General features: G+C 57.5%; 1 protein-coding gene across 4 annotated transcripts in view; it reads left to right on the top strand.

Moving 5' to 3' along the window:
• MYLK (myosin light chain kinase) overlaps window positions 1-24,901 on the top strand; it is a 246,884-nt gene that overhangs the window by 136,441 nt on the left and 85,542 nt on the right. For 2 of the 4 annotated variants that reach the window (XM_045287508.1, XM_045287507.1), the window contains exons 12-17: window positions 6,594-6,731; window positions 8,279-8,476; window positions 9,119-9,368; window positions 13,425-13,496; window positions 13,912-15,569; window positions 24,680-24,796. In XM_045287508.1, coding sequence (XP_045143443.1) covers window positions 6,594-6,731; window positions 8,279-8,476; window positions 9,119-9,368; window positions 13,425-13,496; window positions 13,912-15,569; window positions 24,680-24,796 — 2,433 coding nt within the window. The remainder of the gene's footprint in view (window positions 1-6,593; window positions 6,732-8,278; window positions 8,477-9,118; window positions 9,369-13,424; window positions 13,497-13,911; window positions 15,570-24,679; window positions 24,797-24,901) is intronic. The other 2 variants (XM_045287510.1, XM_045287511.1) reach the window with 2 other exon arrangements.

Genomic DNA, 24,901 nt, shown 5'->3' with positions numbered 1-24,901 from the left:
AATTGACACCAGATGATGTAACTGCCACAAGCCCTGGGGAGCGAAAGCTCCCTGCAGAGTTTTGGTGGCCAGCTTTTGTTCTCAGTGCAGTAGAGAGAATGCTCCCAAACCGAGACCCAGCCGGCTACCGCTACCTCCTCCTCATCGGCTGGTTGGGTCAGTCGCAGGACCTCAGGAGACACCAGCTCCCTCCTCAGGCCCTCAGCTCCTCAACTGTAAGGCCACAAAAACCAAATTCCCTGCCATCAAGCCAATGCCCACACAGACACCCTGTAGGGCAGGGCAGAACTGCCTTTGTGGGTTTCCAAGACTTTAACTGTTTAGGGGAGTAGAAAGGAGTGGCTGATGGTTTCAAACTGCGGACCTTGCCGATCTCAGGCCAGCAAGTCACCACTGTGCCATTCAGCTCCTTGTTTCAGAGGGCCGATGCTCCCCAATCATGCTCTGTCATCACGAAGTGCTGAACTTTGTTAGGAGCCCTTGTGACACTCTTACCTCAGTGGCAGTGTTACTTGGGCCGGATGAACGCAGTTTCTGGCTTGAGGGATGTGCTCAGTGTGGCGAGGTCAGATTTCAGTTTGCCTAACCAACACGGGCGGGTTAGGGCCAGCAAAAAGCATCTATTTCTGTGCTTCCTCTGCCGCAGGGATTCTTCTGGCTGTTTTACCTGTGTTAGTTCTTCTGATCATTTAACCCCCTGAAAGGATGGCACCTCCTCGGCGAGCTAGAGCTAGAGCAGCGGTTCTCAACCTGTGGGTCGTGACCCCTTTGAGGGTCGAATGGCCCTTTCACAGGGTCGCCCGATTCATAATGACAGTGATCAAATAGCAACGGAAATAATTTTATAGTTTGGGGGAGGGGGGGCCACCACGACATGAGAAACTGCATACAAGGGTCACGGCATGAGGAAGGTTGAGAACCACTGATCTAGGGAAAGCTCACTGAGGCCCGTCAGGTGAGAGCCGCTTCAGACCACACCTTTCTACCTGCCTCTTGTTGTTTGACCTCAGTCTGTGGCGCACACCTGGGAGCTCCTTTACCCTCCTAAAGGTTAGCTGTTCACACCCACCTGCAGCACCGCAGAAGGGACACCAGCTGGTGATCTACTTCCAAAACTCAGCCCGGGAGAGCCCTGGAGCTGCTCCTGACACACGGGTTGCCAGGAGTTGTGACCCATGACAACTGGTTTGGGTTTTACCCACCAACTCGGACTCGACTTCAGACCAGACTGAGCGTTGACTGGTAAGGCCCTAGGTGAGCCGGGGCAGTTGCTCTAGAATGAAATACTAGGCAAGCACGCATACACACGAGGCTTGTCCCGACTCGCCTTCAGACTATCTGGGTTTTCAGGGATCTGGGATGTGGGCAGCGGATAGTGCACTGGCCTGCAGTCAGGGCTCGGGCACCATGGGAGGAGGCTGACGCCCTGCAAAGGGTGCTGACTTGTCGGCAGGCCTGGGGAGGAGCCCTCGCTCTGCCTGTGTCTGTCTCCATGGCCCTGAGCAGGCCACTTCACCTTCCCCAGCTCGAGTCTCTGTCTCGGGAGCGTCAGGCGGTGGAGCTGGGCTGGGGTTTAGGGAGTCTAGTGGTGCTGGTTGTCAGGTGTCAGCTTCCGACTCACAGCAACCCTGTCTGTCCAACAGAAGGAGACACTGCCCGGTCCTGTGCCACCCTCACCACCCTCACTGTCACTGTTGTATTTGAGCCCATTGTTACAGCGACTGTGTCCCTCGCTCTCATCCCGGCTCCCCACCACTTTCACAAGTACGACGTCCTTTTCCAGCGGCTGGTCCCCTTGACAGCACGGCCCAAGTCCGTGAGATGGAGTCTCTCCAGTCTCCCGGGCGTCCTCCTGTCTGTTCTTCCAGCAGTCCATGGTAGTCCAGGGTTCTTCACCCACACCCTAATCCACTGTCGGACCTCCACACGCCATGAGACGATTGACAATACCGCGCTTTGAATCAGGCCCCCCTTGGGCCTCCAAGTGAGGCCGTTGCTCTTTAATACTTTAAAGCAGGGATGGGGAATCCTTTTTTTTAAATCTTCCTGCCAGTGGCCATTCAGAGATGCTTAACAGCATTGACGGGCCATATAGGCTCAACATTTAATTAACTCAGCCCCAACGTGATGGCTGCAAGCCCAGGCGGGGGCTGGGTTGCTAACTGCAAGATCAGCCGTTCAAAACCACCAGCCGTTCCTGTCGGGGGGAGGTGGAGCTACTCCTCCTGTAAAGAGTTGCAGTCTCAGAAACCCACAGGGGCAGTTCGACCCTGTCCTACAGGATCGCTGGCAGTGGGCATGGACTCGGTGGCAGTGGTTTTTTGAGTGAATACGGTGGCTGGACTGCTTCTCTTTGGTGAGCCAAGTGGCATTGGTGTACTGAGATAGCGGGTATTGGTGAATTTGAGGGCCTCCTACGGCCCTGGGGCCAGAGGTTCCCACCCTCGCTTTAACGAGATCTTGTGCAGCAGGTTTTCCCAATGCAATATGCCATTTGATTTCTTAGCTACTGCTTCTGTAAGCATTGCTTGCAAATCCAAATAAAACAAAATCCAAGACCCCTTCAGTCTTTTCTCTATTTATCATGATGTTGTCTATTGGTCCAATTGTGAGGATGTTTATTTTCTTCCCATTGAGTTGTCATCCAACCTGAAGGCGGCAGTCTCTGATCTTCATCAGCAAATGCTTCCATCTTCCTCCCTTTCCGCAAACAGGGTTATTGATTGCACATCACAGGTTGCTCCGAAGCCTTCTTCCAACCTAAGGCCTCAGTCTCCTTCATAGAGTGCAGCTTCTCAGCGATCTGCTCAGCATACGGATTGACTCAGTATGGCGAGAGGACACAGTCCTGACTCACACCATTCGTGACTGCAAGCTGCGCAGTCTGCCCTTGTTCTGTCCGCCCAGCCGCCCCGTGGTCCACGTGCAGGGTCCGCTCGGGCACAGCGACGTGTCCGGAATGCTCGTGCTGCTCAGGGCTGTCCATAGCTCGTGATGACCCACATGGTTGGATGCCTTCGCACAGTCAACACGGCAGCAGTAAACCTCTGTCTGGGATTCTCTGCTTTCAGCCAAGCTCCCTCTGCCAGCAGCTAGGCTGTCCCTCCCTCTTCCTCGTCCTTTCCTGAGTCCATCTTGAATTTCCCACAGCTCCTTCTTGATGCACCACCGCGACTGTGTTTAAGTGGCCGTGGTAAGTTTTGATTTGCATGTGATGGTCATTCTCTTCTTTGGTCATGTCTGCGTGTCTTCTTTGAGATGAGCACACACAGAGGCACCCTTCAGCGGGTTGGTCAAACAGCAAGGTTGTGTCCACTGCATCCCGCGCGAGGGTTAATAAGCTTTCCTCCGATCCTGGCCCATGCTCTTCTCCATCCAGTTTGAACAAGTCGGGTGGGCGGCTACGACCCTGAGCACACCTCTTACCCAGCCGCCTCTTGGAAGTCAACTGTAGCAACGTCGTGTCCACCAGGAAAGGAAGGAAGAGCAATGTCTGTCTTGTGAAAAAAAAGCTGCTGGTGGGGGCAATTTGGGTCAGAAGTCTCTTGACAGTGAATCCATGTTTTTGTGAAAAAGGAAATGTTCAAATTACCGTGTCTACTCTGATTTGTCTTCTTGGGCCCTCCCAGGCATCTCATGCTTCCCGACGTCCCTGTCGTAGGGCTCTCGGGGCAGAGATAACAGGTGGTGTCAGAAGGAAATGGACCAGTTCCCACAAACTCATCCTCCCCCATCTCCCGCCTATGGGGAGTGCTGTGGTCCTTTGTGCTCCATTGATGTAGAGATATATCCCATGGTCTAGAGCAGGGAAACAGAGGAAGACTCCCATGGGGTGCGCACACAATGCCTGGGAGGATGGCTCAGACACACCAGCCATGGGAGGAGGGCCCGGACCTGACATGATCTCATTCTGTCGCCCCACAGTCGCTGTGAGCCAAAGCCGACATAGCGCACCCGATGGAGCCCTGGTGGCTGAGCGGGTGGTGCATTGGGTTGCCAACTGCAAGGTCAGCAGTTTGAAACCGTCCGTGTCTCTGCTGAAGAAAGATGAGGCTTTTTCCATCCCAACAAAAGTCACCGTCTCAGAAACCCTGGGGCAGTTCTACTCTGTCTGGTAGGGTCACTATGAGCCAGAATAAACTTGGTAGCGGCGTCTTTTTTGTTGTTGTTGCCGTTTTTAGCAACCATGGTTCTTAGCAAAAGAGCCCTTGTGGCCCAACGGTTACATGCGAAGCTGCTAACCAAAACCTCGGTAGTTTGAACTCAGCAACTGCGCTCAGCAGACGTCTGCTTCCTTACAGCATACAGCCTGTGGGGCGGGTCTGGTCTATCCTCCGGGGTCAGCTCAATGGCAACAGGCTCCAGTTTGCTGCGGAGCTTTGTTGCCTCCGCTATTGCTCAGCGTGTGTATTCCTGACAGTGTTCCTCCCGGGCCATATAAAAGGCTCTGCAGTCCTTGGGTGAGAGGCACAAAAGTCTCCCTTTGCTCTTTGTTGCTGAGAAGCCCACCAGACAATTGAGGCCAAGTGGACGGGGAGAGTAGGTCCACCCGCAGCCTCATACAAACGCCGGCACTGTCAGTGGATTGTCTTAGAAAGAGTTTCCATACCCCAGAGCCCTGTGTTACTATGATTACTCCCTGCTTTACTGAAGAGGGTGTTGAGCTTCAGGGAAAGGCAGTGCCTGATGTGGGAGGCTGTTTTTGAGAAACACTTCTGAGAGGAGCGAAGGTCAGACTCCACCCCAGTGGTCGTGTACACAGAGACTGGGTTTGGCCAAACCCCGGTCACAGGCCGGCTAGGAAACCGAGAGAGCAGTGGGGTCAGAAGGAAAGAGCTTGTCCAATCCCTCACAGGAGAGTGCTGGGAGCTCCCGATGGCCCCTGGGATGGCTCATCTGGGCGGAGTGTCCACGCTGCCTGGGACTCAGGCTGGGACAGCAGCGAGCGGGGACCAGGGAGTACTCACTCGGCAGAGGAGAAAACACTTTGTCTTTTCTGCACAAGACAGAAAGTTCCTCAGCCCTCCCGAGGCAGCCAGCTCTCCCGGCCCAGCGGGGACCAGATCAGTGTGTCACCAACACAGGCCCCAAAGCAGGTAGCCCCTGCCAAGGCCACCTCGGCTGCCCTTCATCAAAGGCAGCCCAGCAGGGGAAGGGGCTGTCCTGGGCAGGGGGAGCAGTGGGGGCTGGGAGTGCCAGGGGAGCCACCCGGCCTGGCCGCTGCCACCCTTCTCAACTGCATCTGCTTTGGAGAAGTGGCCTGCAGCGCCTGGGCCTGCCTGGCCTCCCTGCAGCCACGCTCCCAGCGGCTGGCCTCCCGGAGCCCTGCGAAGGCGTCTTTAGTTGGCAGGAAATAGAGATGCGGGGGTCACACGGGAGCCGGCCCCTGTTCAGGTGTGAGATGCACAGGTGTACAGGGTTCTGCGGCCCTGCGCTGACAGAAGTCAGAAGGAACCCAGAAGTCCAGAGTCCTGTTCCCCTAAAGGTTAGGGTACAAGTTAGAGGTGTCCCGGCCCTTCTTACTCCCACTGCCATCAAGTCGATGCCGACTCAGCGTGACCCCATAGGACAGGTGGAACTGCCCCTGTGAGTTTTGAGGCCTTAACTCTTTACGGGAGTCGAAAGCCCTTTCATCGGCAGAGTGACTGGGGATTTCAAACTGCTGACCTTGCAGTTAGCAGCCCAGCGAGTAACCCCTACGCCACCCTGGCTTTCCAACAGCAACGACAGCAAAGCTGAAAAGGCTCTGTTGGCTGGCTGGACAGAGTGAAAGACCAGTGCCCAGGCCACCCTGGGAGCTTGCTCTGCACCAGGACGGCCACTCTGGGAGCTTGCTCTGCACCAGGACAGCCACTCTGGGAGCTTGCTCTGCACCAGGACGGCCACTCTGGGAGCTTGCTCTGCACCAGGACGGCCACTCTGGGAGCTTGCTCTGCACCAGGACTGCCACTCTGGGAGCTTGCTCTGCACCAGGACTGCCCTGGGTGGGCAGAGAAAGCACAGGCGCAACCACCTCCCCTCTGCCTGTGAGGCAGGTTCTAGCCAGCGTTTGGGTGGTGCCCAAGAGTCCCAGGAAGCTATCTGCTAATTCATCCCACAAAGGGCTCCGGGGAAGTGAATGGGCCAGCCTGCAGCCAGCAGCTTGGTCTCATTTGTGTCCTGCTTCAAGCCACCTCCTCAATTCCATGTGTTCTCGCTTCCTCGGAGAGAGAATCCCACCCCCACCACCGCCACGCCCAGGTGCTGTGTTCAGTAAACTACACATCATTAAAGGATTAGATTTGATAAGCTTCATGTGCGCCCATACACTTTTGGGGGGCGGGGTGGAGTGGGATGGAGAATTGTAGAGCTCCAGGTCTCTCTTCAAGGTGCCCCTGTGCCGATTCAGAGCTCCAGCCTTTTAGTTGGCAGCCTAAGCACCTTAACCGGTGGCACCACCGGGGCACTCACTGAACTCCAGGGCCTCCACCTTGGTGTCTGTACGGTCACCCTCCTGCACACAGCACACGTGCCACACGGTCATGGCGCCTCTGTGTGTGGGGGCTGAATGAAGGAACCGATGGTCAACCCCCCTTCTGTCGTCCACCCCACAGAAAAGAAGAGTGACCGGAAGAGGGAGTGCCCTCTGCCCATGGCCTCCAGCCAGCCCGTTGCGCCTATCTTCCTGCAGGGCCTCTCCGATCTCCACGTCATGGATGGAAGCCAGGTCACCATGACCGTGCAGGTGTCAGGTCTGTCTCTGCACCACTGATCTCGGAGGGCATGGCTGTGGCCCTAACGTGGGTGTTGTTCTCCAGGGAACCCCTCAGGTCACTGACCGGCCAGAAGGTTGGCAAGAAACCACCAGGGACTCCCTAGCCTCTAGTCCCTGATTTTTGGCTTTCTTTGGGTGGGTTTTCTGGGGTCAAGGGTAAGCCGTGCAGTAGTGGAGCCTACCCATAGCTGGCTAGAAGAGGGACTAATTGGAAAACATGATGTGGGCACTGTAGCCAGAAGGTTTGGAAGACCAAGTGCAAAGCCAGGCTGCGGGAGAACTCCTGGATTCTTGGTAGATATTGTCGGTTGTTCGGCCCAAACGGTCCAGTGGGGAGAGGCAGCAGAGAGGCCTTCTAAAGCCGGGGCAGCCGTACCACAATGTGCAAATAGCCTCCCAGCCACAGTCCTTACTAGTGGGTGATGGAGAGAAGCCTGGCGTGGACCTAGTGGCTGGGGCGTCCTTGTGGATTGCTGTTCATTGTACAAATGGTCATGGGCCCTCCCAGCGCAGTCATCCGTCTGCCTTGCCTTTCTAGCATCAGGGTCTCTCAGCTGCAGAAGCAACAAAGATATGTTGTTGGAGGATCTGAGGGCATATCCTTTTGGGGATCTTGGGAGGAACTCCTTCCTCCTGCTGGCTGGAGGCAGGCTTGTGACAGAGTCCCAGACAGGGTGCTGCAGCCTCCTCCCCGCTCTGCCTGCAGGCAACAGGCACTGCAGCGACTGGGCGGCCCACGGGGCCCAGCATCCTCAGAGGTGCTCTGTACCTGGCCTCCAGGCCCCTGGTGTCTGCGCAGCCTCCCTCTGCAACCGTTGCAGGGCACGGCCACTCACCCCGGGCCTCTCTCTGCCGGGCTCTGCAGTTGTCCAGTGGTCGTCTGGGAGTCATGGTTGGCTGTTGCTTTACGGTGAGCATTGGCCGGAGGGTGGCTGTCTCCTGAGGCCTCGCGGAAGAGAAGTTCTTTCCACTTGAGGCCGGCTGGCAATACCACTGAGGATTCTCAAGCATCGTGAATGATTTTAAAAGTCTCTCTGTGTGGGGCGTCCTCTTCACCTCTGAGGCCACATCTTTCACACCCCGGTTCTCTCTCGGTTCCCCAAACGGGTAATCACTGTCATTCACATTCCCGGCTGCTTTCTGTGTGCCAGGGGGAGCCCTGGTGGCAGAGTGGTCATGGATTGGGCTGCTCACTGCAAGATGAGCTGTTCAAAACCACCAGCCACTCCTCAGAAGAAAGATGGGGTGCCTGGCCCCTAAAGAGTTCAAATCTGGGAAACGCACAGGGGCCAGCTCTGCCTGTCCTAACGTGGCGCTGGCAGTGAGCACACGTAGGTGTTCTCTGTGCCCCTGAGCTGCTAAGGGGTGGGGTGGGGTGTTAATGCTTTTAATCCGCTCGGCAACCTGTGGAGGTAGCTGGTGACACCCAGAGAGCACGGAGTGCGGTATCCAGCCAGGCATGAGTGCAGCCTTGCCTCCCGGCGGCCCCTTTCCCACGCGTCCTCCTCCCCTCCCCTGGTGCAGGGCAGCCGCCCCCTGAGGTCATCTGGCTCCACAACGGGAAGGAGATCCAGGAGTCGGAGGACTTCCACTTTGAACAGCAGGGCACGCGGCACAGCCTGTGCATCCAGGAGGTGTTCCCAGAGGACACAGGCACCTACACCTGTGAGGCGTGGAACAGCGCTGGAGAGGTCCGCACCCAAGCCGTGCTCACCGTGCAAGGTGCCCGATGCCCCTGCTTTGTTCACATGGTGGGCCCTCTGCTCCCCCAGGCCCTCCCAGCCCCATGTGGTTAAGCTTCATTAACCACGTGCTCTGGCTGAGTGGGGCCCCCCTTCTCTGCCTCCTGTAAGTCCCTGCTCCTCCTGGGTTCTCCCTGGCAAGCTATGTCGAATGAGCACTGAGAAAAATCTTGGCCTGAGAGCACTCTGAGGTGAGCCTGTTATGCATTGGGCTGCTGCTAACCCTGGGGTCAGCAGTTGGAAGCCACCAGCTGCTTCCTGGGAGAAAGCTGAAGATGCACAGCCCTGTACAAAGTCTCTCTGGTTGCAATCAACTCCCTGGCCATGGGTCTGGGGGTTTTATTATGCGGGAACCTGCTATCTTCCAAGCTTCCATCACCATGAAAATTGAATGAATGAGCACCTCCCTCTGACTCTATTGCTGGGTGTTGGGACGTCCATTCCACCCGATGGCGACCTCGTGTGGCCACAAGTAGAACTGCCCTAAAGGGTCTCCTGGGCTGCAGCCTTTATGGGGACCGATCACGACGTCTTTTCCTCCTGGTCGGTTCGAACCGTTGACCTTTCCGTTCATAGCCCACTGCCAGAGGGTCTTCTGACTCTACCCTTTGCCAACTTCCAGAGCCTCACGATGGCACCCAGCCCTGGTTCATCAGCAAGCCGCGCTCGGTGACCGCCACGCTGGGCCAGAGCGTCCTGGTGTCCTGCGCCATTGCAGGCGACCCCTTTCCCTCCGTACACTGGCTCCGGGATGGCAAAGCCCTCTCCAGAGACAGCGGCCACTTCGAGGTGCTGCAGAATGAAGACGTGTTTACCCTGGTCCTGAAGAACGTGCGGCCCTGGCACGCAGGCCAGTATGAGATCCTGCTCAAGTGAGTCCGCATGCCCCCCAACCTCCCTTAGCCCCAGCGCCAACTCCCCAGCTCACCCGCCCGGGCCCGGGGACCCAGGGGAAGCACAAATGTGGGGCTTGGGCTCCAGGGTCAAGGTTGGGCAGTGCCCTCAGCGTGCTCCCGTTTCCTCTCACTCAATGCAGCAAGCGTGTACCTGCTGAGAACCTCCCCTCCCAGCTAGCTCCCCGCCGCCCCATGCCTGTTACAGCTCGATGTTGTTCGTCATTTATAGAGAGAATAGGAAATACAAAGAGGGGAGGAATGGATTCAAATTGGAAAACAAGGGAATAGAAGGAGGGTATTGGTGCCTATGGGCTCCATGGGAGCATCATGGTTATCCGGGCTGCTGACTACAAGGGCAGCAGTTCAAAACCACGAGCGGATCCTCCGGAGACAGATGGTCTGGGGAGCTCCCAGGGGCAGTTCTATCCTGTCCTCTAGGGTCGCTCTCTACAAGCCAGCATCAGCTCCACGTCAGGGAGTTATCATTATCTATGGGTGCATAAACAAAGTGCCCCAACACCTGGCAGCTACAACGTCGTCTTCGTCATCTCAGCGCCTGTGAGTTGAGCTTATAGAAGTAGCTTTAGCTGAGTGAGTTCAACTCAGGGCCAGAAATGAGGACAGACTCCAAATGTCACCTGGGCATCAGTCAGGGAAGCCAAGGCCAAGGCTGGAGGCTCCACTGCCAAGATGGCCCACTCCCATGGCTGCTGGCACGAGGCCTCTGTTCCCTGCCACGCAGCACCGTCAGCATCTGCCAGACAGGAGAGCTGGCTTCCCCTGGAGCAAGTGGTCTGAGAGCGAGAACAGGCTGGAACCGACCATCTCTGACGCTTCGGTTCTCTTGGCACTGCCACTCTATCCCTTCTGCCACCCCCCTTCGATGTGAGTCCCTGGATACAGGGGGGTTAACAGCCCCCCACTGTCTCTTTTCTCAAACTGTTGGGGTCTTTTTAGGTTACCTGGAAAAGAAAAGTTCTTGGAGGGAATTTGATAGAGAAGGAGGAAGGCGAGGGCAGAGAATTGGCAGGTGGAAAAAGGTGTGGCTGTTGAGGGCATGCTGGATGGGCTGAGCAAGAAAGGGTGTGGGGAGAGCAAGGCAAAGGACTATGGGAAGAGAACCAAAACAGAACGGGGGTTGGGGAGGGACACGATGCACTAGGAGGCCAGCCGGCAGATTGTCTGGGGCCAGCCGGGGGACAGTCATAAAACTCGCACTGTCCCAGCTGGACGGAACTTTAGAAGCCATCTAGTCGCCTCCTCCTGTAAGCATGGGGGAAACCAAGGTCTCGGCCTCACAGGCTTGCTCTGACCACCCACCCGCAAAGCACGTTGCAGAGCAGAGTCTCCAGGCCCAGCTGTCCACTCCCCCGTGTACCGGGCCCTGCCGTTCCCCGCCTGGCACGGGGGATCTCTCTCAAACACACGGGGAGCTTGGGAACCTGGGAAATCATATGGAATCCAACACCCACGCAGCGCTTGCCTCCTTCCCCTCTCCAAGGTCCGGCAACCTTATTCCTTTGGGAGGCTGTTGCCCCAGCCTTGGCTTTGTCCCCAGCTAAGAAGGAACAGTCAGCGGAAAATTCTCCTGGGGAGTGTGTGCCAGGCCTGCCGGGGGCCTTGTTCCCCTCCAACTTTCCTCATGCTGACAGGAGAAAGATGGAGTCTTTGCACTGCACAATGCCTTTCAAGGAGGAAGCCAGAGAGGGGCGGGGCAGGAGGAGTCAGAGGTCCTGTCCCTGCTCTCGTTGGGGGAAGGTATGAGTGGGGACTTTTTAACTTCTCCTCTCCCCAGCTCCGGTTTCCAAAAGGAGAAATGTCACATTCCAACTGAAACATGTAAAAGATTGATACTTGCCAGGAAAAGAGTTATTGAAACTAATTTTGGGTAAAAAAATTCATTCCAAAGGTGGCTGGTTCTAAGAGGGACAAGGTCCAAGGCTTTATAATCAAAGATCGGGCTTGGGACACTGAGGCAAACTGGAACCCATTCGGCTGTGAGAGGACAGCGTCTCCCACTTCCCAAGGCAGCGCCTGGACTGGGCACCAGGCTTCATCTGTAACTAGGGCAAGGACAGATGACGAAGATGGCTCCAGGCAGCTGGTCCCGTGGGTTCGTTTATCTGCCACCGGGTCTCAGGAGGGAAGCCGCCCTGCCTTTTGTGGGCTCCAGAGGAACCCATAACTCATCACAAAGACCCAGCAGCGATTTTATGTTGATGGCTCTGGGAGTTGTACCTCCTAATGAAAGGGGCGTTGGTGGTACAGTGAGTTGAGCGCTGGGCTGCTCAGTGCAAGGTCTGCGGTTCAAGTCCACCAGCCACACTTGAGGAGTTAGATGAGGCTCTCTGCTCCTGGGAAGATGCACGGGCTGAAAACCCTGAGGAGCCGTGAGTCACGTTCAACGCCGTGGCGGCGGCGTGTTCGGGTTTTCAAGCCAGTCGTCACTGAGTGCGTGGAAGGTTGATGATCCAACCCTGTCAGCTGCTTCGGGAAAGATTTACAGCCTTGGAAACCCCAGGAACAGCTCCACGCTGCCGTAGGGTCACTGTGAGTTAGAATCAACCCAACGGCCAAATTGGTATGCAAGCGTTGCACCTTTATTCTCCTGCCCCCAGGCTGTCCCGGGGACCTCAGGGTGAGGCCTGGGGGTGGGTTGGACTGGAGCTCCGTGCTTCCCACCTTGACAGCAGAGACAAGCTAACCTCGGAGATACTGTGGGCTTTTTTTCAGACCACTGTAAAAGGGAACGATCGCAACAAACTGAGTCACACATTTATGTTCACAGCATACTGTAACAGTCTCTTACAAGGGGCCCTGGTGGGAGGGGTTAAGTGTCGGGCTGCGAACCACAAGGTCAGCAGTTCAAACCCACCAACCATTCTGAGGAAGAAAGAAGAGGCTTTCTGCCCCAACACAGACTTACAGCCTCAGAAAACCTATACAGGGTCACAGATGTGCATAGACTTGGGTCCCAACCCCGTCCTGCACTAGTTAGCACGAAACTGTAACAGATTATGTAACCTCCCTAAGCGTCATTTTCCTTACCTATGAAAATGCAGTGGGCCGTGTCTCAGCACTGTCGTGAAGTGAGACACCCCGCACAGGACTGTCATGGAGCCGGGGTTGACTCTGAGTCACGCTACACGCCCGAGCCCAGGATGCGGGTGGCTGAGAGACTGCCCCAACACTGCTTCAGAGAGACCCCAGAGCCTTCCTTTCCTTCTCTTTCCAGAAAACCAAACTCACTGCCATCCAGTCGGTGCTGATTCATGGCAGCCTTTTAGGACAGGGTGGAACTGCCTCGATGGGGTTCTGAGAGCACAAAGCCTCTCTCGGCCCCGCTGGGCAAAATGGGTCCGGAAGCTCTGAAATAAGACACCCTCCGCTCCCCGCCACCCACCGGCCAGAACTCAGACTCGCCACCAGGTGGCAGCCTGGTGGGGCTGGAGGGACTGTCTTGGACAAAGCCACCCCACCCACACACACACCCCAGCAGGAGCCCTTGGGGTTGGGGGCTCACAGATAAGAAGAATCAGGGGCCTTCCCCACCCGGAAGGAAAGGGCTGCCCATGTGAGGGGACACGCTTTCCGTCTTTAAACCAGACGATTCTGCTCTCGGGGCCTCCTCAGAGGGGGTCAATGGGAGCAAGGTCATTGTCATTTCCTGAGCGGACAGTGGCCTTGAAGAGTCTAGGGTCAGCCTGGGCGGCGCCCCCAGCCCCTCGGGCTCCATCCACTGCTGCGTTTATCCTGTGCCTGTCAAACCCATACTCGTCCAGGAAAGAGGACCCTGCAGTTCCACTCCGCTATGCCCTCCTAAGCTGCTTGCTATCCAGATGTGGTTAAAGCAAGAGTTCAGAAAACACAAGGGTGAGAGAGCCCCAAATCTGAGTCTGGGACAGACAGCTGTGACACCCATCCTCCCTGTGTACTGCTGGCCTGTGGCCGAGTCCATGCTGGTCCTAGACTGAGCAGGCCCCTTGCCCCTTGGAGAGCTTCTTCTTCTTATCTGACCCTTGACTTCTCCAGAAACCGCGTTGGCGAATGCAGCTGCCAGGTGTCGCTGATGTTACAGTCCGGCCCTGCCAGAGCCCCGCCACGGTGAGTGACCCTCCTTCTCAGCCACCACCTCTCTCTGGCCACGCTCCTTCCTCTGCCCGGTCCCTGCAAAGCCAGCCTCGAAGCCTCAGATTGTTTGTAGCCTGCAGCCACAGGCTGCCGGAGCCAAGAGGGGGAGATTGGAAGGGGAATGAGGGAGGGAAAAGGGAAGGGAAGGGGGGGTTGTTGAGGGTTTTTTTTTTTTTTGTACACACCCTTATAAGGCTACTGAAGTCATTGCCGATGTAACAACCCAGCTAAGCAAGCAGCTCCTCTCATCAACACTCCCTTCTATAAACACAGCCTGGCCAGCCCCCACCCCCTCCCGCCTCCCCCCCCAGGGATGTGCTCCCCCTGACGTCTGTCTTACCCGGCCCCTTTCCTCCAGCTACTTTCCTTTTTCCTTCACTGGTTGCAGGGCGAGGGAGCCGGCCAGCTTCGAGGGCCCCTGTGGTGGAGGAGTCGGTGCTGATGCTGGTGACCGAGATGGGACCCTGAGGACCGGCTGGCCAGGGAGCGGGCAGGGCTGGCCGGAGGAGGACGAGGGCGAGAACGTGCGGGGGCTGCTGAAGAGGCGCGTGGAGACCCGGCAGCACACGGAGGAGGCCATCCGCCAGCAGGAGGTGGAGCAGCTGGACTTCCGGGAGCTCCTGGGGAAGAGGGTGAGCACCCGGACACTGTTAGAAGACGACCTGAAGGAGATCCCGGCCGAGCAGATGGATTTCCGCGCCAACCTGCAGCGGCAAGTGAAGCCCAAGACCGTGTCTGAGGAAGAGAGGAAAGTGCACAGCCCCCAACAGGTGGACTTCCGCTCGGTCTTGGCCAAGAAGGGGACGCCCAAGACCCCCTTGCCTGAGAAGGTGCCTCCTCCAAAGTCTGCCACCCCGGATTTCCGTTCAGTGCTGGGCAGCAAGAAGAGGTTAGAGAATGGTAGCAGTGGTGCCGAAGCCTTAAATGCCAAGGGGGTGGAGAGCCCAAGGCTGGTGGGCAATGCCAAGCCTGCCGAGACCCTGAAGCCTGTGGGCAATGCCAAGCCCGCCGAGATCCTGAAACCTGTGGGCAATGCCAAGCCCGCCGAGACCCTGAAGCCTGTGGGCAATGCCAAGCCCGCCGAGATCCTGAAACCTGTGGGCAATGCCAAGCCCGCCGAGATCCTGAAACCAGTGGGCAATGCCAAACCTGCCGAGGCCCCGAAACCTGTGAGCAATGCCAAGCCCTCTGAGACCCTGAAACCAGTGGACAACACCAAGCCCTCTGAGACCCTGAAGCCAGTGAGCAACGCCAAGCCCTCTGAGACCCTGAAACCAATGGGCAATGCCAAGCCCTCTGAGACCCTGAAGCCAGTGGGCAATGCCAAGCCCTCTGAGACCCTGAAGCCAGTGGGCAATGCCAAGCCCTCTGAGACCCTGAAGCCAGTGGCCAACGCCAAGCCCTCTGAGACCCTGAAACCTGTAGGCAACGCCAAGCCCTCTGAGACCCTGAAACCTGTAGGCAATGCCAAGCCTGCCGAGACACCGAAACCCATGGGCGATGCCAAGCCCGCCGAGGCCCCAAAACCTATGGGCAATGTCAAGCCATCTGAGATCCTGAAACCTGTAGGCAATGCCAAGCCTGCCGAGACACCGAAATCCATGGGCGATGCCAAGCCCGCTGAGCCCCCAAAACCTGTGGGTAATGCCAAGCCATCTGAGATCCTGAAACCTGTGGGCAATGCCAAGCCTGCCGAGACCCTGAAACCAGTGGGCAACACCAAGCCCATTGAGACCCCAAGAGCTGTGGGCAACACCAAACCCTCTGAGACCCCAAAACCAGCCAGGAAAGAAGAACTCGAGGAAGAGGTTAAGAACGATGTGAACTGCAAAAAGGGGCACGAAGGGGTCCTGGATCATGAAAAAAGATCAGAGAGCCCAGGGTCAGCCCCCACCTTTAAGGAGAAGCTCCAGGATGCCCATGTGGCCGAGGGCGAGAAGCTGCTGCTCCAGTGCCAGGTGTCCTCGGAGCCCCCAGCCACCGTCACCTGGACCCTGAATGGGAAGACACTCAAGACTACCCGGTTCATCCTCCTCTCCCAAGAAGGTCAGTGGGGCCAGGCTACGGGAGGGACTCCGTCTGCTCAGGGAGCTGGCTTGTCAGCAGCTACCACAACCCACAGCCTGGTAGGAATGCCTGGCTCTGTTCTGCCCTTGTCCACAGGGCCACTGCTGGAGTATAGGGGACGGGAGCCCTGTCCCAGTCTGGCAGCCAGGTCACAGCCCCTGTACGGTGGCCGCTGCGCTGCGTGGGTAGCTCTGGACCTGAGTGATGCTGACAGCTGTGTATGGAGGGCTCTGTTTGTGGGGTGCTGCGGCCAGAGCTAAATGCTGCTCGATGGTGGCATTCTAGGTTGGGGGAAAGGGGGCAGGAAGGCATGGGCTGTCATGTAGGGGCAACAGCAAGTGAAGTCTTGATAAATGTGTGGGTTTGGCGAGACCGAGCCGGACAGCCAACAGCCCAGCCCAAACAGTCCCTCCTCGGGCGGGCAGGCAGGCAGGCACTCACTCCCAGGCCCGGCGCTTGCTTCCTAATTTGGATGAGACTTTTGTTTGTTGGTATTTCACATTCTTAGCTGGTGGGAAGAAGGAGGGGGCTCTGGATCCTGCTGCCTGAGGTCTTTGGGGGTCTGGGGTTCTTGGAGGGAGAGTTTATACCTGGGGGAGCCATGCGGGGCAGGGAGGGCACCTGGCCTGGAGGACCCTCCGTTTGGTTTGAGGAGTTCTGCAAGCCCTGGGCTTGCAGGGTGGGCAGACTTCAACACCCGGCTCTGGGGGCTCGCTCATCCGGGTCAGCATAGGGTCCTGCCAGGGCTTGACGCTGGTCCTGGAGATTCAGGAGAGTGGGGTACGAAGAAGCTCCCGGGAGTGGCATTCTGCCCACGGTGGGCTGGTCCTGGTCAGATCCAAACCAACGGAGACCCCAGAATGGCTCACCCCCCTCCCTGCTGTGTATGTACCCGCCGCCTCCCGCCCCCCCACCCCACCCCCTTCCCGAAATGCTGGAATAAGGCTCTGGAGCCTTCGGGACCCTCATCTCCCTCGGCTCACAGCTACGTCTCTGTTCACTCAGTACAGCAGGGAGCGCAGGGACAGCAGCCGAGCCTTTTGAATCTACGTGCTGTCAGCTGGAGTGAAGGGGAACTTAGCCAGGATCGAGAAAGCGGGGAGGGGGGAGGGGAAATGTTTCCCTTGTTGCTAATGTGCTGACAACACAGTAACTTGCTCCTGGGGTGCGCCCAGATTAGCTAGCCATCCCATCCACCCCCCTGCGGCTGCCAGCTCAGCCCCTCTGAGGTCCACACAGGGATGGGCCTGGGGGTCACCAAGACAGCATGAGAGGTCCAGGGAAGTGGACATCAGGGTCTGCTCTGCCTCCCCTTATGGGGCCTTCCCAATTGAAGAGCGAGTCCTTGGTAACATGGGCCCCAAACGTGGGTTCACAAGCATTTCCCAAGTTTCCCCTCGGGGTCTCTGCAGAGAGGATGGTGGGTGGGCTCCACCATCCTGCACCAGCTAAGGCCCATGGTGGCTGCAGCCCTGTGAGGTGGCTGGAGGGCACTGCCCCTGGCCAGGCTGCTACTCGGGGTCTTGCATGGGGGTTAAACCCAGAGCCACAAGTGGTCATGGGAGCATAACCTGTTCAACTAAGTAATGGAGGGCAGCCCTCCATCCACGCTGCTCTCCAGAGCACCCTGAGCTGACTGAGACCCGGCCGCCCAGGCAGACCCCAAGTCCCTGAGCATGCCTGCTCTGTTCTGCCCAGAGCTTGAAAGGCCCCAGGGCTCAGCTCCCCCGGCTGTGCCCTCCACGAGATGCCCCTCAAAGAGACAGTTTAGGTCCAAAGAAAGAAATGATGATTAAAAGGCCATTATGGGATGTAGAACATGGTGGGGGCGGGGTGAGAGGGATTTCATGAGGTGCCCCAATTCACACTCCCCAAGAGAGCCTGGCTTATTCTTAAATCTCACTCTGAAGACAGTAGCACGCGTTCTGTGGAGCGCTCCATGGCTGACACCGTCTTAGGCATCTCGCCGATCTTGCTCCATTAGGCTGTCCAGCAAGTACGATCTGTACCATTTAATGGAGAGGTTGAGTGGCACCCTTAAAGATGCGCAGCCCGTGAGCAGCAGTAGGGCCGGGATTCGAACACAGAGTACCTGAACTATTATGCCCTGGTGTGTCTTAGTGCATGCTGGGTGGTGCGTGTCAAAGAGAATCACGTGGGGGTGACGTCTGACTCTCACTCTACATCAGCACTGCTCTCGGCAAACTCCTGAGGCTGAGGTCTCCCGTGCTTCCACCCTCCAGCCCTCCCGTCGGACCCCAGCCACCCACGCACTCTTACTTTTCAGCTGGGTTCAAGAATTTATCGTGAGGGCACCCAAAACTATCCACAGGCAATACTCAGGGTTCTGGGGCGTCTTCAGAAGCCACCGGGTTACAGATGTTCAGGAGATAATTGTTCAAACAAAGCAGCCTCTGCTGATCTTTGGCCCCTCTGCCACATGGCCCGTGGGCCATTGCCCTGCTCGGGCAAGGTGACTAAACCTTTAGGGCTGCCAATAAATGCCCAAAGAGCATGCCACTCACCATAGGCCTCATCCTGAAGGCATTCACCTCCAGCGCTGTAGGTCGGCAAACCCAGCTCCTCCAATTAAGTGCCTGGGGCACCTGCTCTCACAAGCCAGACTCTGCCCGAAGGCAAACTCAGCTTTCCTCGCCCTGTGGCTGGGGAATTCACCGCTCCGTCTCCTGTTCTGCCTCTTGATTTTGCTGCTGCTCCCCTGCCGCCAACGCTGGCTCCTGGGTCAAGGAGGTTCCCTACGTTGAGACGTGCCAGGCTTCAGGGGGCACATGCCACTCCTGGCCCTTCTATCTTTCTGGTTGTGAGATTCGCCCCCTTCCTGCTTCTGAGATGGTTCAGTTTATACCCGGCAGGGTGGCTGGCCATCATCCTCAACCCTGTCAACGGTCACTCACCACGGACTCCTATCAGTGTTCCCCACACCCCTTCTCTTCCCCAAACCCATCAGCAGAAGGTTGCTTGGTGGAAGTGGGAACACAGACTCCGGCTAGAAGAACTGCACTCAACACTGCGTGCCCTGCGGTGTGTCAGAAGGCTGGTGGCAGCTTCAGTGATAAGCTCCTAAAGGGCCTTGCTCATCAAAGGCAAAGGCTAAGGGCTACCGATTCCTAAACATTGCCAACAGTTGTCCAAAGATTAGATGACTGGTAGTGGTGCCCCCTGCTTCGCCGAGTGTCTGTTATTTTCAGTGAACGAAGGAAGCAGGCCCTGAGACGGGCCTCTCCCTCCCTGCCACATGGCAGGAGAGTGCCTGGCCTCCAGACACCAGCCCTACCTCCCAGCCAAGAAGCCACGGCGGAGCTGTGGGTCAGGATGCTGGGCTGCTCACTGAGAGATCGATCGCAGGTCAGGTGCAGCCGGCACACCGTGGGAGAGAGATGCAGTCTCTGTTCCCATAAAGATTTGACAGTCTGGGCAAGCCTATGAGGGGCGGTCACTGAGGGGGAGTGAACTCAGCGGCCGCGAGGTGAGAACCTTCCGTCTGTCACTTCCTCCACCACTTCACTACTCTCCAAGCCTTCTCGCAGCAACCCCAGGAGAAAGCCCATCCTGAGGCCCGGCTGGCTGCCACTTCCGCAGGTCCCAAAGCAGGGCGTGGGGCAGACTGAGAGGGGAGAGCCAGTCGTCTCTCCAGAGGTCTGGGTGGACACACGCTTACAGTGATAAGACCGTGCAGGCCAATCACTGGCGGGTGATGTCAGGACCAGCAAGCGCCCCCATCCCCTACCCCCAAGTCGAAGTCAGGGCTGTGTGCCGGGCCATCGGGAGAGAGCCAGACCTTGATGAGCGGAGGGCAGCAGGGGACTGCCGGGCATGGCTCAGCAGGCAGAGGCCCAGCAGCAGGAGGGAAGGAAGGCGGGGCCTGAGCTCATCTGTCGTGCTCGGGACTCGTGTCTGAGGACAATAGCAGTGCTGGACACAAAGCTGGGTTTGGGGGTCCTCATGAACTCTGCACTCTCGAGATCAGTAAGGGGCTCCTGAAGAGGCCGGGGGAAAGGTGAGGAGGCCCAGACTTACGAGGGAGCCCTGAACACAGAGGGGGAGATGGCCAGGTCCAGAAGGAAGGAGAGGGTTGTCCTCAGAAGGACCTCGGAAGGTGATGGGGAGGGAAAAGAGGGTGACGAAGTGGAAGACCACTGTGTGTCAACATCGGGTAACTGGGGTCACAGGGATGCCCTTGGTGGACACACGGAATTAAGTGATTTATAGAAGAAGATAAAGTACCCTACCAGCACCTTCCTGCCCCATCCCCCTGCTCTGAGTGGAGTGTCTTCCTGAGCATCCACCTCGGAGCCCCATGCTATCTCCTGTTCTCGGGTCAAGATGCACTTCCTCCAGAGAAACCTGCATGCTCTCCTCCCTCCACACCATCGCCTGTCTCTTGGGGCACCTCTTGCTAGTGGAGACTGTCCGTAGGTTTCTGCAGTGCTTAGCTAATGTCCATAGCCTGAGCATGGCCTGTAGACTGCAGAAATCAAAAACTTACTGCCCCCGAGCCGATTCCCACCCACAGGACAGGATAGAACCGCCCTTGCGGGTTCCCAGAACTATAACTCTCTATGGGGGGAGACAACCTCTCATCTTTCTCCTGCAGAGTGGCCAGTGGTTTTGACTATTCACCTGGTGGCTAACAGCCCAATGCGTAACCACTGTGCCGGCAGGGCTCCCTGTAGACTGCAGCCTCCAGGGCCCTCTGAATAGGGGACATCCGTCCCACTGGGCCTCCAGGAGAGCCGGAGAGGAACTATGGACTGCGGTTGCCGTCAGTCGGCACTGATTGCCAGTTCCTGGACATGCAAGCAGACATGTTGGAGGCATGCACCGGTTCCTGCATGCCCCGCTTCCCCCACCCACCCACACACACACCTGTAAGGCAGATGGGACTCTGGATGCCATGGCTGGGGCTGCCACACCCTCTGGAGACAGGCACCTTGTCCACACAGCCCTGCTGTGTGTGTGTCCCAGGCCCCTCCACCTTAGCTATGTGGTGAAAGGCTGCAGGTGTTACAAGAGACAAGGAGAACTCCACGGGGCTCAGGGCGCTGGGATTCTGTTACCCTCCCTGCCAGGACCTTTCGTCTTTACTCCTGATTTCCTGTCTCCAAGCCAGCCTTCCCTCCATGGCCAAGCAGCTCAGACTCTAATCAGGAGGACGCATCGCTGTTGTCGACGGTGTCAACGGACGATTCATTTTTAATGGCCTTTGGTTTGGGATCTTGTCAATGATATTTATTTATACACACACACACACACACACACAAACGAGTATAAGTTCATCTTCCAAAGCATAAGGCTCTGCGGCAGCATGTACTGTGGAGGCACTGTCCTAGCCAAGTTGTTATTCATCTACATCAGGGGTGGGGAACCTTTCCTCTCCCAAGGGCCATTTGGCTATTTATAACATCATCCCAAACATGTCATTCACTCACCTCTCATGCAATGGCCGGAGCTGCCTCTCTTTGTTGAGGTGTGTGATATGAGCTGGTGTTGATGATGTCATGGGCCTGGATGGTCCCCACCCCTGGTCTACATGCTCCCCTTGAAGAACTAACCCAAACACCAAGTCCCTTGCCCTGAGACTGACCCCAGCTCATGACGACCTTCCGTGGGGCGTTAGAGACTATGTCTTCATGGGGGTAGACAGCCTCCCGTGTTGCTCCCCTGGGCTGACTGGTGGGTTTGAACCACTCACCTTGCGGTTCGCAGCACCATGCCCAACCCACAGCAACACCAGGGTTCCTTGTGAGCCAGACATTCTTTCTCCATTTCGAAACGACATGATCTTTTCCATCAGGACGTTGTGTTTACCGTCAGGGTTCCTGACCTCTTCTTGCATGGATTCTACTGGATCACCTGCTACCGAAGTGGGCCGTTGTCAATCCCAGAATAGCAAATATTTATTCTACTGCAACTACATTCCAGGCTCAGGGAAAGCAGTCGTTTGGAGCAGACATGGTCCCTGCCCCCAGAGAGCCAGTGTGGGAGACAGCATGCCTTGTGAGAAGCGCTTCAAGAAGGATTAGCTCAGGGTGGCTGGGACACACAGAAGACCACTGAGGCCGGGGATAGAGAGGGGACAGGAAGGCACCTTGCCCAGGGAGGTGCCTTGGAGAGGAGCTGCACAACCCGGAGGTCCAGGTCAGTGGGCTGCCTCCAAGCTTCTAGGGGTTCAAGTCACTGCCCCCCACCACACCCATTCCCCAACCCCCTTCCCACACACTCAGGAAAGAAGGGAGATAGGGGAGGCTTCCAGCCCTGGAAGGTTCTAGCTGAGCTGTTCACTGGGTTGCCGGTTCTAGTGTGACCTCTCCCATCCCCCAGTGTCCTCTCCCTCTCAAAATTCCCCACCAAGCTGAGGCTTCTTGAAAAATAAAACATTAAAAAAAAATCCTGGGAAACGGGTTTTGTCTTCTAGAGGTCAGGAATGAGCTATCCCACAGGAAATGCCAGATGCTTCATCTGGGGTGGCTGAGCCTCCAGGCTGCCTGGTGGCCCTCCCCACAGCCCACGCCCTGTGCCAGGGGTCCTAGTTTTGGTGGGGGTTGGGGAGGTGGGAAGCTGCCTGGCCCCTTGGCGAGGGGTGTGTGGAGGGGAGGGGCTTTGGTCTAAATGGGCCTCCTCTAGTAACCTCATTGCTCTCCTCACTGTTGGTCCAAGGCTAAAAGCCAGCTGGGGACAAACTGAAAGAAAACACCGGGTTTGGACAGGATGTTTATTAGGAGGGGGGAGGGGGTCTCTACTGAGTCCTGGGCCCAGCTGAGGAGCAGGCACACACATGATGGGGTGGTCAGTGTCTGCTAAGTGAGTTTGAGGGACAGAGATCATCTCACCATCCCACTGCCCTCTCACATGGACAGTGTGTCAGTCCAGCTTGACTGGAGAATCAGATTCATCGATGCTCATAGATAGGGAAGAGAGCTTTATAGCAATAAGCAATTACACATCAGTAAAATATCCCAGCCAGTCCAGATCAAGTCCATAAGTCCAATGTGAGCCCAGAGTCCGATATTGGCCCATGAATTCCTCTTCAGACTCACTCAGCACATGCAATGATGCTGAATGCAGAAAGATCACAGGCCGGTGGGTCGAAAGTCCTGTGGGTTGGATGGCAGTGGGCGCCTCTCCAGGGCCCTGGCTGCCATCAGCGTGGCTCCACGTGAAGCAGGGAGCATGTGTGTCCTGCCTCCAGGGAGGAAGAGAGCAAGCTCCCAGAATGGTCATGAGAAGGCCATGCCCACAAGGAGGCATCGTCAGGCTGACTGACAGGCTAGCCTCCACCCCTTCACTGTTAATACCCTCGGGTTGACACAGGGTCTGTAACTGCCACGGAGGGAGACTCTCTCTGGAAGGAGCTTATCCCACGGCCCTTGTCCTTGGCCTGAGTTCTCCCTCTTGAGACAACCGGCCTGAAAGGCAGGCCAAGGCCTGACACCCCGTCCACTCACTGCTGCAGGGTCCGTCGGACTCCTGGTGACCTTCTCCACAGCCTGCAGATGCTCCCCTGCCCCGGCCCAGCGCCACTCACACAGGGAGCATGGCGGGGGGGCTTCCCCCAAGGAGCAAGGGTGCTAGTGCTGACACAGTAGTGTCCGCCTGTTCACGTCAGTGGCCTGGAGGACACCCCTCCACATACAACCCTCCTTGGCTGCCTCTCCTGAGCTCTTCCTCTTCCGTTAGCAAGAGCTCACTGCCCCTGCACTTCCTGTGCAGCCTTCCCAGGTCACCCCACAGGGGTGGGTCCGTAAGAGATCGCAGTGCCCCCGGAGTGGGGTCCTGCATGGGGCCTCAGGGCCACTCGGCCCCGCAGGTGGTTTATTGGGTGCAGGTTCCTGTGTCTAACATAGCACCGAGTTGCAGAGAGTAAAAGCCACTGTCGTAGCTTTCCTGTCTCTCTCCTGGTGAGGCTGATCCGCAGAGCAAACGAAGAGCACCCTTCCTCTCCCGACTATCACCTGCATTGGGTGGTCCCGTCTGTGACCTGTGACCTGTGACCTGTCTGGGGGAGTCAGGTGGTAGTGAGTGATCAGAGGCCCTGTGGGGAATGGGCCTGTCAGCATCCCTGTCATGCTGCCCCACGCGTACACTACCTCCCAGGGCTCTTGTGAGGAGGGGTGGGGTGGGGGAAGAAGTGGACTGATGCCCGTGGCTCCCATCAGCAGGATAGTCAGCAGGGTGCCTGTGGCCCTACCCTCTGGAGAGCCCCTCCTCTTGGTGTTCCCGGGGTGGCCTGGGGCAGGGTGCCACGTATGGGCTTGGTGGTGGATCTGAAGGTAGGAACTAGGAGACTGCTGACCTCCTGCTTGACCTAGCAGGCAGGGTCCTGACACCTGGCAGGAACCTGCCCCACCCCCCGCCCCTTAGAGAGAAGTCGCCAGCCCTGGCATGAGGAGCTGGGCATGGCCAAGGGCAGCACGGATGGCTATGGGCACCCAGCCTGGCTCTTCTTCCTCCAGCCGAGCCAGAACAGCTGTGCTGCGGCCCAGAGAAGGTTCACCGGGGAGTCTGTGGGGAAAGAACCCCCCCACCCCCACCCTGCCCTCACTGAGTGGCTCAGAGGCTCACACTGAAGACCCGGTCGGTGCCTGTGTGTGTCCAGGTTCTTCAGCTCAGACCCCCATCGCCTCCTCCCAGAGCTTCCCACAGGCAGCACCCCCACTGAACAAGGGCTCCAGCCCTCCTGTTTACGAGAAGTAGTCCCAGAGGCGTTGTGTGCAGCAGGCTGGGCAGAGCCTCCCACCTGCCGCTGTTTGAAACAGTCTGTAACCTGTCTGGCTCCTTCCCTCTGTCCAGCCTGTGTCCTGCTCCCCCACGGTATCCGTGGCTCTCTCCCTGCTCCTGGGCCTCCCCACCATGTCCCCCTGAGAAGGCTCCCTGAAGGAACACAAGGGGCCATGGGCCATCAGCAGAAAGGGCCCTGGCTTTGGTGGGAAAGGGGGCTTCATCCCCACAGGGCCTCTGTCTCTGGGGCTCCCAGAGGCTGCTGGGTGAGCCACACCCATCTGTGTGCCTCCAGGGGAGGGCCTGGGTGCCCTGCATCTGGTCAACCCAAGTCTCTCTTCTGCCCCCAGGCCCTGTCTGCTCCGTCTCCATCGAGAAGGCCCTGCCCGAGGACAGAGGCTTGTACAAGTGTGTCGCCAAGAACAGGGCTGGCCAGGCCGAGTGCTCCTGCCAAGTCACCGTGGACGGTAGGTTGAGCCCACCCATCACCACCACACCACACACACATGGGCCCCTGTGTCCCAGCCCTTCCCTGCCCTCCATGCCTGAGGGTCCCTCAGGAAGACCGCCAC

This window comes from Echinops telfairi, unplaced genomic scaffold (genome assembly GCF_000313985.2).
Source record: "Echinops telfairi isolate 266 unplaced genomic scaffold, ASM31398v2 ScPeMD7_17;HRSCAF=63, whole genome shotgun sequence".
Taxonomy (NCBI): domain Eukaryota; kingdom Metazoa; phylum Chordata; class Mammalia; order Afrosoricida; family Tenrecidae; genus Echinops; species Echinops telfairi.
This window is presented reverse-complemented; position numbering and strand designations above follow the sequence as displayed.